This window comes from Rhodnius prolixus, unplaced genomic scaffold (genome assembly GCF_049639745.1).
Source record: "Rhodnius prolixus isolate KJV_2025 unplaced genomic scaffold, Rpr scaffold_2, whole genome shotgun sequence".
Lineage (NCBI taxonomy): Eukaryota > Metazoa > Arthropoda > Insecta > Hemiptera > Reduviidae > Rhodnius > Rhodnius prolixus.
The window spans coordinates 59,884,131-59,901,863 of NW_027411592.1; the positions used below are offsets into that span (position 1 = coordinate 59,884,131).

Below are 17,733 nucleotides of genomic sequence, written 5' to 3' on the forward strand. Positions count from 1 at the left end.
AGATCTATAAATGTAGAAGATATAAAGGGTTGAAAATTTTTTGGGTCATGAAATTCTGTAAAATTATGGCCGTTTTATATCTCCCACTGTGAACCACGTATTGGTATGGAATTTTTTTCTCTTATACACTTTGTTTTTCTCAATTGCAAACTACAGTTATTTTGTGCACAGATCTATAAATGTAGAAGATATAGAGGGTTGAAAATTTTTTGGGTCATGAAATTCTGTAAAATTATGGCCGTTCTATATCTCCCTCTGTGAACCACGTATTGGTATGGAATTTTTTTCTCTTATATACTTTGTTTTTCTCAATTACAAACTACAGTTATTTTGTGCACAGATCTATAAATGTAGAAGATATAAAGGGTTGAAAATTTTTTGGGTCATGAAATTCTGTAAAATTATGGCCGTTTTATATCTCCCACTGTGAACCACGTATTGGTATGGAATTTTTTTCTCTTATACACTTTGTTTTTCTCAATTGCAAACTACAGTTATTTTGTGCACAGATCTATAAATGTAGTAGATATAAAGAGTTGAAAATTTTTTGGGTCATGAAATTCTGTAAAATTATGGCCGTTTTATATCTCCCACTTTGAACCACGTATTGGTATGGAATTTTTTTCTCTTATACACTTTGTTTTTCTCAATTACAAACTACAGTTATTTTGTGCACAGATCTATAAATGTAGAAAATATAAAGGGTTGAAAATTTTTTGGGTCATGAAATTCTGTAAAATTATGGCCGTTTTATATCTCCCACTGTGAACCACGTATTGGTATGGAATTTTTTTCTCTTATACACTTTGTTTTTCTCAATTGCAAACTACAGTTATTTTGTGCACAGATCTATAAATGTAGTAGATATAAAGAGTTGAAAATTTTTTGGGTCATGAAATTCTGTAAAATTATGGCCGTTTTATATCTCCCACTTTGAACCACGTATTGGTATGGAATTTTTTTCTCTTATACACTTTGTTTTTCTCAATTACAAACTACAGTTATTTTGTGCACAGATCTATAAATGTAGAAGATATAAAGGGTTGAAAATTTTTTGGGTCATGAAATTCTGTAAAATTATTGCCGTTTTATATCTCCCACTGTGAACCACGAATTGGTATGGAATTTTTTTCTCTTATACATTTTGTTTCTCTCAATTAAAAACTATAGTCATTTTGTGCACAGATCTATAAATGTAGAAGATATAGAGGGTTGAAAATTTTTTGGGTCATGAAATTCTGTAAAATTATGGCCGTTTTATATCTCCCACTTTGAACCACGTATTGGTATGGAATTTTTTTCTCTTATACACTTTGTTTTTCTCAATTACAAACTACAGTTATTTTGTGCACAGATCTATAAATGTAGAAGATATAAAGGGTTGAAAATTTTTTGGGTCATGAAATTCTGTAAAATTATTGCCGTTTTATATCTCCCACTGTGAACCACGAATTGGTATGGAATTTTTTTCTCTTATACATTTTGTTTCTCTCAATTAAAAACTATAGTCATTTTGTGCACAGATCTATAAATGTAGAAGATATAGAGGGTTGAAAATTTTTTGGGTCATGAAATTCTGTAAAATTATGGCCGTTCTATATCTCCCTCTGTGAACCACGTATTGGTATGGAATTTTTTTCTCTTATATACTTTGTTTTTCTCAATTACAAACTACAGTTATTTTGTGCACAGATCTATAAATGTAGAAGATATAAAGGGTTGAAAATTTTTTGGGTCATGAAATTCTGTAAAATTATGGCCGTTTTATATCTCCCACTGTGAACCACGTATTGGTATGGAATTTTTTTCTCTTATACACTTTGTTTTTCTCAATTACAAACTACAGTTATTTTGTGCACAGATCTATAAATGTAGAAGATATAAAGGGTTGAAAATTTTTTGGGTCATGAAATTCTGTAAAATTATGGCCGTTTTATATCTCCCACTGTGAACCACGTATTGGTATGGAATTTTTTTCTCTTATACACTTTGTTTTTCTCAATTGCAAACTACAGTTATTTTGTGCACAGATCTATAAATGTAGTAGATATAAAGAGTTGAAAATTTTTTGGGTCATGAAATTCTGTAAAATTATGGCCGTTTTATATCTCCCACTTTGAACCACGTATTGGTATGGAATTTTTTTCTCTTATACACTTTGTTTTTCTCAATTACAGTTATTTTGTGCACAGATCTATAAATGTAGAAGATATAAAGGGTTGAAAATTTTTTGGGTCATGAAATTCTGTAAAATTATTGCCGTTTTATATCTCCCACTGTGAACCACGAATTGGTATGGAATTTTTTTCTCTTATACATTTTGTTTCTCTCAATTAAAAACTATAGTCATTTTGTGCACAGATCTATAAATGTAGAAGATATAGAGGGTTGAAAATTTTTTGGGTCATGAAATTCTGTAAAATTATGGCCGTTCTATATCTCCCTCTGTGAACCACGTATTGGTATGGAATTTTTTTCTCTTATATACTTTGTTTTTCTCAATTACAAACTACAGTTATTTTGTGCACAGATCTATAAATGTAGAAGATATAAAGGGTTGAAAATTTTTTGGGTCATGAAATTCTGTAAAATTATGGCCGTTCTATATCTCTCACTGTGAACCACGTATTGGTATGGAATTTTTTTCTCTTATATACTTTGTTTTTCTCAATTACAAACTACAGTTATTTTGTGCACAGATCTATAAATGTAGAAGATATGAAGGGTTGAAAATTTTTTGGGTCATGAAATTCTGTAAAATTATTGCCGTTTTATATCTCCCACTGTGAACCACGAATTGGTATGGAATTTTTTTCTCTTATACACTTTGTTTTTCTCAGTTATACTCTATAGTCATTTTGTGCACAGATCTATAAATGTAGAAGATATAGAGGGTTGAAAATTTTTTGGGTCATGAAATTCTGTAAAATTATTTCCGTTTTATATCTCCCACTGTGAACCACGAATTGGTATGGAATTTTTTTCTCTTATACATTTTGTTTTTCTCAATTATAAACTATAGTCATTTTGTGCACAGATCTATAAATGTAGAAGTTATAGAGGGTTGAAAATTTTTTGGGTCATGAAATTCTGTAAAATTATTGCCGTTTTATATCTCCCTCTGTGAACCACGTATTGGTATAGAATTTTTTTCTCTTATATGCTTTGTTTTTCTCAATTACAAACTACAGTTATTTTGTGCACAGATCTATAAATGTAGTAGATATAAAGAGTTGAAAATTTTTTGGGTCATGAAATTCTGTAAAATTATGGCCGTTTTATATCTCCCACTTTGAACCACGTATTGGTATGGAATTTTTTTCTCTTATACACTTTGTTTTTCTCAATTACAAACTACAGTTATTTTGTGCACAGATCTATAAATGTAGAAGATATAAAGGGTTGAAAATTTTTTGGGTCATGAAATTCTGTAAAATTATTGCCGTTTTATATCTCCCACTGTGAACCACGAATTGGTATGGAATTTTTTTCTCTTATACATTTTGTTTCTCTGAATTAAAAACTATAGTCATTTTGTGCACAGATCTATAAATGTAGAAGATATAGAGGGTTGAAAATTTTTTGGGTCATGAAATTCTGTAAAATTATGGCCGTTTTATATCTCCCACTGTGAACCACGTATTGGTATGGAATTTTTTTCTCTTATACACTTTGTTTTTCTCAATTACAAACTACAGTTATTTTGTGCACAGATCTATAAATGTAGAAGATATAAAGGGTTGAAAATTTTTTGGGTCATGAAATTCTGTAAAATTATGGCCGTTTTATATCTCCCACTGTGAACCACGTATTGGTATGGAATTTTTTTCTCTTATACACTTTGTTTTTCTCAATTGCAAACTACAGTTATTTTGTGCACAGATCTATAAATGTAGTAGATATAAAGAGTTGAAAATTTTTTGGGTCATGAAATTCTGTAAAATTATGGCCGTTTTATATCTCCCACTTTGAACCACGTATTGGTATGGAATTTTTTTCTCTTATACACTTTGTTTTTCTCAATTACAGTTATTTTGTGCACAGATCTATAAATGTAGAAGATATAAAGGGTTGAAAATTTTTTGGGTCATGAAATTCTGTAAAATTATTGCCGTTTTATATCTCCCACTGTGAACCACGAATTGGTATGGAATTTTTTTCTCTTATACATTTTGTTTCTCTCAATTAAAAACTATAGTCATTTTGTGCACAGATCTATAAATGTAGAAGATATAGAGGGTTGAAAATTTTTTGGGTCATGAAATTCTGTAAAATTATGGCCGTTCTATATCTCCCTCTGTGAACCACGTATTGGTATGGAATTTTTTTCTCTTATATACTTTGTTTTTCTCAATTACAAACTACAGTTATTTTGTGCACAGATCTATAAATGTAGAAGATATAAAGGGTTGAAAATTTTTTGGGTCATGAAATTCTGTAAAATTATGGCCGTTCTATATCTCTCACTGTGAACCACGTATTGGTATGGAATTTTTTTCTCTTATATACTTTGTTTTTCTCAATTACAAACTACAGTTATTTTGTGCACAGATCTATAAATGTAGAAGATATGAAGGGTTGAAAATTTTTTGGGTCATGAAATTCTGTAAAATTATTGCCGTTTTATATCTCCCACTGTGAACCACGAATTGGTATGGAATTTTTTTCTCTTATACACTTTGTTTTTCTCAGTTATACTCTATAGTCATTTTGTGCACAGATCTATAAATGTAGAAGATATAGAGGGTTGAAAATTTTTTGGGTCATGAAATTCTGTAAAATTATTTCCGTTTTATATCTCCCACTGTGAACCACGAATTGGTATGGAATTTTTTTCTCTTATACATTTTGTTTTTCTCAATTATAAACTATAGTCATTTTGTGCACAGATCTATAAATGTAGAAGTTATAGAGGGTTGAAAATTTTTTGGGTCATGAAATTCTGTAAAATTATTGCCGTTTTATATCTCCCTCTGTGAACCACGTATTGGTATAGAATTTTTTTCTCTTATATGCTTTGTTTTTCTCAATTACAAACTACAGTTATTTTGTGCACAGATCTATAAATGTAGTAGATATAAAGAGTTGAAAATTTTTTGGGTCATGAAATTCTGTAAAATTATGGCCGTTTTATATCTCCCACTTTGAACCACGTATTGGTATGGAATTTTTTTCTCTTATACACTTTGTTTTTCTCAATTACAAACTACAGTTATTTTGTGCACAGATCTATAAATGTAGAAGATATAAAGGGTTGAAAATTTTTTGGGTCATGAAATTCTGTAAAATTATTGCCGTTTTATATCTCCCACTGTGAACCACGAATTGGTATGGAATTTTTTTCTCTTATACATTTTGTTTCTCTGAATTAAAAACTATAGTCATTTTGTGCACAGATCTATAAATGTAGAAGATATAGAGGGTTGAAAATTTTTTGGGTCATGAAATTCTGTAAAATTATGGCCGTTCTATATCTCCCTCTGTGAACCACGTATTGGTATGGAATTTTTTTCTCTTATATACTTTGTTTTTCTCAATTACAAACTACAGTTATTTTGTGCACAGATCTATAAATGTAGAAGATATAAAGGGTTGAAAATTTTTTGGGTCATGAAATCCTGTAAAATTATGGCCGTTCTATATCTCCCACTTTGAACCACGTATTGGTATGGAATTTTTTTCTCTTATACACTTTGTTTTTCTCAATTACAAACTACAGTTATTTTGTGCACAGATCTATAAATGTAGAAGATATAAAGGGTTGAAAATTTTTTGGGTCATGAAATTCTGTAAAATTATTGCTGTTTTATATCTCCCACTGTGAACCACGAATTGGTATGGAATTTTTTTCTCTTATACATTTTGTTTCTCTCAATTAAAAACTATAGTCATTTTGTGCACAGATCTATAAATGTAGAAGATATAGAGGGTTGAAAATTTTTTGGGTCATGAAATTCTGTAAAATTATGGCCGTTCTATATCTCCCTCTGTGAACCACGTATTGGTATGGAATTTTTTTCTCTTATATACTTTGTTTTTCTCAATTACAAACTACAGTTATTTTGTGTACAGATCTATAAATGTAGAAGATATAAAGGGTTGAAAATTTTTTGGGTCATGAAATTCTGTAAAATTATGGCCGTTCTATATCTCTCACTGTGAACCACGTATTGGTATGGAATTTTTTTCTCTTATATACTTTGTTTTTCTCAATTACAAACTACAGTTATTTTGTGCACAGATCTATAAATGTAGAAGATATGAAGGGTTGAAAATTTTTTGGGTCATGAAATTCTGTAAAATTATTGCCGTTTTATATCTCCCACTGTGAACCACGAATTGGTATGGAATTTTTTTCTCTTATACACTTTGTTTTTCTCAGTTATACTCTATAGTCACTTTGTGCACAGATCTATAAATGTAGAAGATATAGAGGGTTGAAAATTTTTTGGGTCATGAAATTCTGTAAAATTATTTCCGTTTTATATCTCCCACTGTGAACCACGAATTGGTATGGAATTTTTTTCTCTTATACATTTTGTTTTTCTCAATTATAAACTATAGTCATTTTGTGCACAGATCTATAAATGTAGAAGTTATAGAGGGTTGAAAATTTTTTGGGTCATGAAATTCTGTAAAATTATTGCCGTTTTATATCTCCCTCTGTGAACCACGTATTGGTATAGAATTTTTTTCTCTTATATGCTTTGTTTTTCTCAATTACAAACTACAGTTATTTTGTGCACAGATCTATAAATGTAGTAGATATAAAGAGTTGAAAATTTTTTGGGTTATGAAATTCTGTAAAATTATGGCCGTTTTATATCTCCCACTTTGAACCACGTATTGGTATGGAATTTTTTTCTCTTATACACTTTGTTTTTCTCAATTACAAACTACAGTTATTTTGTGCACAGATCTATAAATGTAGAAGATATAAAGGGTTGAAAATTTTTTGGGTCATGAAATTCTGTAAAATTATTGCCGTTTTATATCTCCCACTGTGAACCACGAATTGGTATGGAATTTTTTTCTCTTATACATTTTGTTTCTCTCAATTAAAAACTATAGTCATTTTGTGCACAGATCTATAAATGTAGAAGATATAGAGGGTTGAAAATTTTTTGGGTCATGAAATTCTGTAAAATTATGGCCGTTCTATATCTCCCTCTGTGAACCACGTATTGGTATGGAATTTTTTTCTCTTATATACTTTGTTTTTCTCAATTACAAACTACAGTTATTTTGTGCACAGATCTATAAATGTAGAAGATATAAAGGGTTGAAAATTTTTTGGGTCATGAAATCCTGTAAAATTATGGCCGTTCTATATCTCTCACTGTGAACCACGTATTGGTATGGAATTTTTTTCTCTTATATACTTTGTTTTTCTCAATTACAAACTACAGTTATTTTGTGCACAGATCTATAAATGTAGAAGATATGAAGGGTTGAAAATTTTTTGGGTCATGAAATTCTGTAAAATTATTGCCGTTTTATATCTCCCACTGTGAACCACGAATTGGTATGGAATTTTTTTCTCTTATACACTTTGTTTTTCTCAATTATACTCTATAATCATTTTGTGCACAGATCTATAAATGTAGAAGTTATAGAGGGTTGAAAATTTTTTGGGTCATGAAATTCTGTAAAATTATTGCCGTTTTATATCTCTCACTGTGAACCACGTATTGGTATGGAATTTTTTTCTCTTATATACTTTGTTTTTCTCAATTACAAACTACAGTTATTTTGTGCACAGATCTATAAATGTAGAAGTTATAGAGGGTTGAAAATTTTTTGGGTCATGAAATTCTGTAAAATTATTGCCGTTTTATATCTCCCACTGTGAACCACGTATTGGTATAGAATTTTTTTCTCTTATACACTTTGTTTTTCTCAATTATACTCTATAATCATTTTGTGCACAGATCTATAAATGTAGAAGTTATAGAGGGTTGAAAATTTTTTGGGTCATGAAATTCTGTAAAATTATGGCCGTTCTATATCTCTCACTGTGAACCACGTATTGGTATGGAATTTTTTTCTCTTATATACTTTGTTTTTCTCAATTACAAACTACAGTTATTTTGTGCACAGATCTATAAATGTAGAAGATATAAAGGGTTGAAAATTTTTTGGGTCATGAAATTCTGTAAAATTATTTCCGTTTTATATCTCCCACTGTGAACCACGAATTGGTATGGAATTTTTTTCTCTTATACATTTTGTTTTTCTCAATTATAAACTATAGTCATTTTGTGCACAGATCTATAAATGTAGAAGTTATAGAGGGTTGAAAATTTTTTGGGTCATGAAATTCTGTAAAATTATTGCCGTTTTATATCTCCCTCTGTGAACCACGTATTGGTATAGAATTTTTTTCTCTTATACGCTTTGTTTTTCTCAATTACAAAGTACAGTTATTTTGTGCACAGATCTTTAAATGTAGAAGATTTAAAGGGTTGAAAATTTTTTGGGTCATGAAATTCTGTAAAATTATTTCCGTTTTATATCTCCCACTGTGAACCACGAATTGGTATGGAATTTTTTTCTCTTATACATTTTGTTTTTCTCAATTACAAACTACAGTTATTTTGTGCACAGATCTATAAATGTAGAAGATATAAAGGGTTGAAAATTTTTTGGGTCATGAAATTCTGTAAAATTATGTCCGTTTTATATCTCCCACTGTGAACCACGTATTGGTATGAAATTTTTTTTCTCTTATACACTTTGTTTTACTCTATTACAAACTACAGTTATTTTGTGCACAGATCTATAATTTTAGAAGATATAAAGTCTAGTGAGTGATAAACATGGTGAAATGTGAGTGTAAGGTGGTCCTATCTAAGTCTAGTGAGTGGTTAAGATAGTTAAATGTGAGTGTAAGGTGGTCCTATCTAAGTCTAGTGAGTGGTAAACATGGTGAAATGTTAGTGTAAGGTGGTCCTATCGATGTCTATTGAGTCGCCAACATAGTTAAATGTGATTGTAAGGTGGTCCTATCTAAGTCTAGTGAGTGGTAAACATGGTTAAATGTGAGTGTAAGGTGGTTCTATATAAGTCTAGTGAGTGGTAAACATGGTTAAATGTGAGTGTAAGGTGGTCCTATATAAGTCTAGTGAGTGGTAAACATGGTTAAATGTGAGTGTAAGGTGGTCCTATATAAGTCTTGAGAGTCACCAACATGGTACATATGAGTCACCAGACTGGTAGAATGAAGGTGCCAAGTTTGGGAAAAGTGATAATATTGATAGAGAAGAGGCACCAGCTAGGCGGAATAAAGATGCATCGGACCGATTCTGGTTTAACCATTGGCCATGTTTGGTTTTAAAAATTTAATCTCTCAAATTTTGATTTAATTAAAAAATTTAATCGTTCAAAGTGATTAAAACTAAATCTGGAATTTAATTCAATCAATTAAAATTATGATTATTTAATTTTAATCTTAATTTTTAGTTATGATTAAAAATTTTAATTGATTAAATTCCGATTAAATTAAAAGTGAATTTAATTTTAATCAACTAATTTTGGCCGATTAATTTTTTTAATTTTAATCATGATTAAAATTAAATTTCGGTTTAATTCAATTGTTTTTTAATTGATTAAATTTTTGCCCAACTCTGGCTGTAACCTTCTAGATATCAGCTGTATGTTTCTTTTATTTCAAAAATCAACTTAGTTTCGACTGTTGCTGGTAATTTATGGGGGCTCGCAATTCTTCAATTTCATTCAATCAAATAAGAAATCGTAAGTAAGGAATGGTTGTTTACTAAATTAATATTACAAACCTAACTTTCATGTTCAGTTTGAAAAAGAAGATAGAAGTTATCCCAATATCAATATTAAATTTATTGTACTTCTCCCAGGCAAATAACCTCGAAAAGTTATGACGTGTTTAAAAACAAACGACTGATTAATATTGTAGAATTATTTCAATAAATAAGACTCTTTTTTTTTATTAGGAGGGTGTAGAGCAACTTAAACATAAATATATAAATGTATTATTGTGAATAATTTGAATTATAAGAAATACATAAAAAAAAAGTGTCAATAAAAAAAGTAAACATATAGACAGTTTTTGTTTTTATTTATTTTTCATATTTACAGATTATAAATATAAAGGTGAGAAAGTTAGAAAATAGAGTGCGCACTAAAGAAGGTGATGTTCAAAATTTAGAGAATTCCTGATTCAGTGCATTCTCAAATATATCCAAAACATGACATAAATCATTAGTAGTCAGAGTTCTACAGACGGCCAATCTAATACTTGGCAAACATGGAGGCCGATCTTCTGGTAAATAAGCTGCTCTACAAACAGCTACACCATTTAGTTCACACTGAAAAACAAAAATAAAAACATTTCATGGCAAACTTTTGAAAATTCTTTTGTAGGCGAGAAGAGAAAAATGTTAAAGTCAAGTTAAATGAAGAGCCCTAAAAGGAATAGTAGCTCCCTAAAGTTGTTGGGCTTCGCTTGCATAATAAACCTTAATAAGAGTTGTAAAAATGATTATTGAATCCGCCTCGCTTTTATTATTATTTATGTTTTAAGGCGCCTTAACATCTAAGGTTATTGGCGTCCGGCGCTTTTTTCAGTGCAATGCCGGCCTCAGGACAGTGTTCTCTCGTTACAGACAACACTGTCCATCACCGGACAGTGAGCTGTAAGAAGCTCCTAGGTATAATAATAATTATTATTCTTATTCTTACTATTATTATTCCCGAAAATATTGTAGGGACTATGCTCTCTCACAGAGTCGGCTGGGATAGGGTGGCAACCTTTGTGAAGGCTATATTGATAAGAAAGAAGCAGGAGCTGGATTTCCGTCTGCTCCGGTCGTTCCATGTCCCGGAAGTCAAAGTGAACTGAAAAAAGCTCAGATTTTGACACGGCTTAAAAGTAAAAAAGAAAAAATTAAGGGGCGAAAAGTCCAGCCGATCAATTGCGATTGTGCTACTTCATCTCTGGACGCAGCCACAGATCAACAGAATTGGTCTATATGGATTCACTGGAAATAGCAACAATGATGCACTCGCAAAAATAGATATTTATTCACTTGACTTACATTGGCTGGACCCTGCACAGTAGGGAAAGTGAAGCATTATTCTTAAATCGAGAAATTTATATCGCATCAACTGAAGTTACAAAAAAACATTATTAATTATAAACCAAACAATAAAATCCCCAAAAAACTTACGTAATCGACAAAATCTTCGATAAATTCTTCAGAATAACCATCTCTAGGTACTAAATGTTTAATTGGTGCTAATTCATCGCCTTTTAAATAAAAATGTTCCATAATCACAGAATTAATTTTTAAACTTGTATGCATATCTCGACTCATTTTATTTAATTCTTCAATTAGTTTTGGATTATTGTTAATTGTTTTTAGATTTGTGGTTGCCACCACTGTCAGTAGTGGCGGTAAAGATGCAGAGAAACAGTAACCTAAAAAAATTCATAAAAAAAACAAAGTTATAATTGTAATTACTTCTGTAAAACAAATATGTTTCTAAGAGTTATCAACAAATGGTGTAGTTTAAAAGCGTTAGTCCATCTAGTTAGTCATTACTACCGACTAGAATTACTATTCTAGCTAATCCAATAAGTCTAGCGGCTAATTATCTAATTAAAAGTAAATAACGTATTCGAAGTAGATTAATGAAATTTAATAACCTAATCCAGAGAGACGTTGATGTTCTACAATATAAGCTGAGCCAGCACAAAATCCACCGACAGTGCCCAGTGAGTATTCCATACTAACCATTATCAAATCTACATCTTTGCTCTGTAACAGAATCCAAATCTCTGATGAAATTCAAATAAACTTGTATCTTTAAACTATAAAAAAAATATATTGGTTGTACCCTCGCTTGAATTCATATTGTTACTATTATTAGGTTCTTAATTACAAATTTTCTTCTAAATCAGAACATTCGAAGAAGCAAGCAATTTAAGATCTTACCAATATTTACAAATTTTAAAAACGTTACCGTAGTTGGCAACTGAAATAATACTTGGCAACGAATAGTATCCCAACCCTTCCCGAGAGCTTCTCTTTAATGAATTTTTTAATTGAAAAAAAAATGAAAAAGTTATAATTTATGTGCATGTATGAATATACGAAGTGTTCTGTGAAGAACTTCCTTTCAAGGAAGTGAACAATTCATCAAAAAAAAGTACTTCCGTTGTAGATTTATTTTTTTTTTTTTAACTCGATTTTAGTTAAGTTACAGAAAAATAGCTATTTAGAGAAAATCATGGCCATTCTGTAACTCAGAAGTACCCTTAATCTTTAAATAATCTTACTAATAAAAGATGTAGATCTACACATTTACAGTGGTACCTCGGTTCTCGACCACTATTCGTTCCGAAAGTACAGTCGAGAAACAATTTGGTCGAGAACCGAAACAATTTTATCCCATGAGAAATAATGTAAACTATGTGTAGTTTATTTCATTTCTAAGCCCCAGAAATATGCTGTTTTACTGGCCTAAATTTTTAAATTTTATGAAAAAAACATGTATCTAAACAAGAAATAAGATCTAAAAGTGTAAATTTAAAAAACAACTCGGCTCATCTCGGTGGTGTTCGAGTTCCAAATGTTTGTTCGGATTTCAGGACAATATTTTCCGCGAATTTCTTGGTCGAATACCGATTTTGTTCGAAATTGAAGTCGTTCGAAAACCGAGGTACCACTGTACATTTTAAGTAAACCAAATAAAAGAAAATCGTAGAAGTTATTTATGAAAAAAAAAAAAATGGCTAAAAATAAAATAAAATATAATCAAAAACGTGTTTTTTTCTGGTAGACTAATTTCAACCAAAAGTGGCATCTTCTTCTGGAACCGAGCGCTACTTTTTGCGAATTTCATTTTTTTTTTTAAATACAGTAGTAATGTAACGCAAAGATCAATTTGTGAGAAACCACTTTTTCGGATTCTGAGTATCACAAAACCGTAAAATCTCAAATTGGATAATCTATATTAATAAAATACTCTCACTTGTAGAGTAAAGTAAAAATTATTATTTTAAATTATTATTATTTTCTACATGAAGAAGTTCCGTGGGCATTAAAACCTAATCAGCTGTTCAATTTCAATTTCATCCAACCACAATAATTCACTTGACCAGTCAAGAAACGGAAACAGACTTAAATACTCATAGTATATTTCTAAAAACTTACCGGAACTCCAAAATATTCAGTAACCCCTCGTCCAGTTTTGCCCAATACACCAAAAGAGAGTGTTTCATCAATAAATAGCCTTACTTTAAATTTTTTCTTTAATGCCATCAATTCAGGGAATGGACACAGGTCACCACTTTTATTATAAATTCCCTCAATAATTAAGAATTTCCTACTTTTCTTTGATTTTTTCTTATTCTGTAAAAAAAAGAGTAGTCTTTGATTTTAAAATATATTGTAGAAATAACAATAATGTTAGTTTTTTTTGCTGGAAGAAACACACAACAGTGCAATAGTGGAGCTGGCCATATTAAGTGCATTCAAGTTCTAGGTACAAAGTATAATAAAATTTCATAAAATCTGGGAGGCTCTTGCATGACAAATTTCAAGATTTGCGATGGTATAGTTTATCAGAAAACTTGTATCAAAACGAAAAATTGTTCAGGAAATTTTTCATTCACGTCATATTCTTTGAATTCGAAATTTTAGTGACGACTACATAATGTAGTTTTCTTTTAGAATACAACTCAATTCTCGTCGTGTTCCCCGACTTTATAAAAATGGTTTCTATTCCTCCACTATGTAGGGATGGGAAGCCTTCTTAAGTCAAAATGTCTGAGTCATTACCTTCAAATCGAGTTCAGCTTGTTCCAACAATAGTTCATGCAGATGATCTACGTCATTATGCCTAAAATATTTTATTTCACTCCTAGAAGCGTCTAAACCTTTTTGTATTGCAAAGTTTACATTTTCATCACTGGAAAATAGATAAATTTTATAGATTAATAGATAGATTTTAAGATTTTAAGTTTTTTTTTTTTTTTTTGGTACTTTTCCGTTTCGCAAGCGAAAAACAGTTTTGGGAAAAACTGTTTTATTTACAATTCATTAATATTTGTTTATCGTTGAACGTTTTCGACTTTTATTCCGTTGACTTGGCTCGCGTTTGGTTCACAATTGGCGACATTTGCGCCCAGCTAACGGAAAAGTACCTAGTTTTTACTTTATAATTATTATGATTAATAATAAGATTTTAAATTTAGATGAAGCGCTATTTGAGGTAGAATTTGCTTTCACTGTAAGCACTTTTCCTCTGGGTAAAGTTAATAATAACTAATATTATAATAATAATAATAATAAAAGGGGAGGGATTAGCTATGTGGTTAGCGTACTCGATTCCCACGCGGAGGTCCCGGGTTCGAATCCAGCTGCTAACCCTTAGATTTTCTCTTCCTAGGAGCTTCTTACAGCTCACTGTCCGGTGATGGACAGTGTTGTCTGTAACGAGAGAACACTGTCCGGAGGCCGGCAGTGCACTGAAAAAAGCTGCGGGCGCCAATAACCTTAGATGTTGACGCGCCTTAAATCATTAAATAATAATAATAATAATACGATACTTACACAAAAATAATATCTGATCTTTTAGCATAGGCTGGAATGCAGGAGGAGATGGCTGCAAATCCGTATGAATACACTATAGATTCTTCTAGGCCAAAAAATTTCGCAATATCTTCTTCTAATTGCAGATGAACATCTGTTAAAAAAAAAAGAATCTTTAATTCAGGATTTTTTGGGGGGAATTTTTTCATTTTGAAATATAAATTTATTACTTTTTCAGTGTTGCCAAGGCACTACCTTTTTCTTAGAGATTTTTTTTTGAATAAGCTTACAAAATAATTTAGGCAACATGACCTCTTTAGGCTACAAAATAAACCTTAATTATTAATTGATTGACATTAACAATAAAGTAATTACTTAAATTACGTCTTTAAGTGGACAGAAACACACATTTTACTATAAACATTGTTTCTGACACATAAAAAGTGGCTACAGGCGGGTTTTAAACTAGTGGGGAATTCGCTTATAAGTCCAAGCTTCATAATCAGCAGTGATTAAGTAGACCAAAATTTTGATTAGTACACTTAAATGATTAATAATTATGGTAATACTAACCAACTGTCCCATAGAATCCTCTGGGACCGCATGAACCAATACCATATTTCCTTACTGCTTTAATAGCTTCTGTTTCACTCTCTTTGTTCGTGAGCAGTCCAAGAAAGTTACAGGAGGCCAGATTCAAACATTTTGTTCCATTGACATAAATATATTTATCATCCTAGGAGAAAGAAATAAAATTAAAGCATTCAAAATAACTTAGAAAGAACGCCAATGCTACTACAAACAAATGCAAACACAAACGTTCTGAAATAAAACAAAATTCACTACATATACTAAACAGTACAACTTAATAAACTAAATCACAAAACAAAACAGAAGTTAAATTAATCACTTCAGAATAAAAATGATAGCAGTGCATAAAAAACTTCAAAGAAATTTTACCATTTGTAATACACAATTTCACTCACGTTAAGTGACTGCAGATTTTAAATAAATAATCAATTTAGCGTCAATGTACATTATTTATTAGTGGAAGTTAAAAGTTTTCGAACCCAACCAAATGCATTCTTAATTATCTCAACCTCCGATATACAATAAGTATCCTCTGTATGGTCCAGATTACAAAAGACGTATAAGTCAGCGGTAACGATAAAAAAAAACTATTTAAAATTTAAGTATGATAGTTCTGCTCGTTGCACTTAGTAAGTAAGTTCACGGACAGGCGATCCATATCATCAATTATGATAGGTGGAAGTACCAGTAGATTAGGTATTAAAATTCAGAGATTTAGGCTTTCTAGCCCAACACCCAATAGTGTCACTTATGGGTAAAACACACACAACATGCACAGAACTTGCAGAGTTAGTTCACATGTAGAACAATATTAGTTTTAGTGAAACTACAGACCAATACTAGCTCAGCCCAATCATATCAAGCCACTCATGCCGAATGGTGGGATGACACTATATTGAGCATGTCAAGTACGGATTAATCAGCACAGCGCACTGAATCATATTTTCAATTATAGAAAATGTAAAATCGTGCCTAGGTGCCTGACAAGATCGGTATAATTTTGCAAAAAAAAAAAAAAAAAAAAATAACAGTATAAATCTCGACACAAAGTGCCATAGAAAAGCACCAAACAACAAAACTTTAAAAAATAATTTTTTTAACTGAAGGTTTCAGTGTGTATCTGTTGAGAAGGAGTGTGTGAGATTAATTAAATTTTCATTTAGATTGTTTAATGAAAGTTTTTTTTTAAAAAATCATTTCATGGAATTAATGATAGCAATCGAATCTGGTGACACAAATAGTTGTTTTTCGTATAGTATTCGCAAATGAAGGTCATATGTAAATAAAGCTTAAAGGCCTTAGCACTAACATTTAACCATTTTCACTGACGTCAAAACCAGTTTTCTCTTCATTTACCTATATTAATAGTTGCTATTACACTGTATAAATGAAATTCATAAAAGATTTCACGTACAACAAATTCAATACGACTTAATATTTTACCTGACGATCGACAATTTTCAGTGGTCTTTTGTAACTTTTAACAAAGTCTTCTACTAATGGCTGCGGCTTCCATTCATTGATTATCCTTTCTTCATCCTAAATAATTCCATAGTCATCAAAAATTTTTCCTATTAACTTTTTAAATGCAACATTATACTTTTAAAAAAAAGATACCTCTTTAGACAACTGTATAACTTTTTTGTCAGATTTCTTAAAAATTACCCAAAAAACTATTAAAACAAGAATTAACTCTAAATGTAAGTGGAACCTCGGTATCTAAAAAATGGAAATAAAATTAAATAAGGTTTACCATAGAATCAACTTTCATTCAAAATTAAATAAATATTAACTTACAAACTCATATAAAACATATAGACCACTTGTTAATAAAAACTCTACTATTAATTGCATTATACTTCATTCAATTGCTAAAATCTTATCCAAATTTATTCCACGGAAAGATTACCTAATGGTTATATGTTTAGGTTATCAATGCAGAATAAATACTAATCGATGCTTAATATTCGATTTTTTTACTAAATCATAGATAATGATTTAGTAACAAATATAAAAGCAAGAATTGCTTGGAAAAACAGCTGCTTTTATGCCATTCAAAAAGAGTTGTAATGTAGCAATGTATCTTAAGTTTTTTCTAAACAAAACGAACCTTCTATTAACAAATTGGAAAAAAAAGTGTCTATTTGAGTGAAGGGCAAGTCTAGAGGGAGGAGCAATGCTGACTTGGAGCCACACAGGTTCATATTGGTCGCGGTGACGTACACCTTAAGGTCGCCCTACAAGAATCTAATGCAGTCTTGAGAGTACTACATGACAACAATCGAATTTGATTCTGTCCGTGAAAAGAAACGGCAAAAACTAGTTGACTCAAACAACACAAAAATGACACCACTGTGTGCCTTCTCCACTAGTATTCGCAGATATGTATCGGTTCTATTACCCTGATATAATAATCGTTATCACAATCACATTCAAGACCACCTTGTCTTCTTTTACCTGTTACTAAGTCTCAGTAGAACAAATTCTCACATTCGAATTCTGCTGTAATCATATCTACTACTTCTTCTGATGGATTGTGCAAATTATTGTATTTTGTAGCTAGAGTTTC

At 30.7% G+C, this 17,733-nt stretch overlaps 1 protein-coding gene across 1 annotated transcript; it reads right to left on the bottom strand.

Moving 5' to 3' along the window:
• Positions 1-10,076: 10,076 nt before the first annotated feature.
• On the bottom strand, positions 10,077-17,122 carry Spt-I (serine palmitoyltransferase subunit I). Its single transcript, XM_074116988.1, has 10 exons — positions 16,962-17,122; positions 16,782-16,883; positions 16,608-16,703; positions 15,147-15,309; positions 14,595-14,727; positions 13,821-13,950; positions 13,194-13,391; positions 11,684-11,795; positions 11,205-11,455; positions 10,077-10,343 (listed from the first exon to the last, which is right to left on the bottom strand). The coding sequence occupies exons 1-10, from the start codon at positions 17,016-17,018 to the stop codon at positions 10,173-10,175; spliced, it is 1,413 nt and encodes a 470-aa protein (XP_073973089.1). The 5' UTR covers positions 17,019-17,122; the 3' UTR covers positions 10,077-10,172.
• Positions 17,123-17,733: the final 611 nt, after the last annotated feature.

Excerpts from the sequence above, each read along its gene's own strand:
- Spt-I (XM_074116988.1), bottom strand. The coding sequence starts at position 17,018 with ATGCAATTAATAGTAGAGTTTTTATTAACAAGTGGTCTATATGTTTTA. Across the intron at positions 16,884-16,961 it reads TATATGTTTTATATGAGTTT|ATACCGAGGTTCCACTTACA; the intron begins GTAAGTTAATAT and ends TCCATTTTTTAG. Across the intron at positions 11,796-13,193 it reads CTGAATATTTTGGAGTTCCG|AGCAAAGATGTAGATTTGAT; the intron begins GTAAGTTTTTAG and ends ATTCTGTTACAG.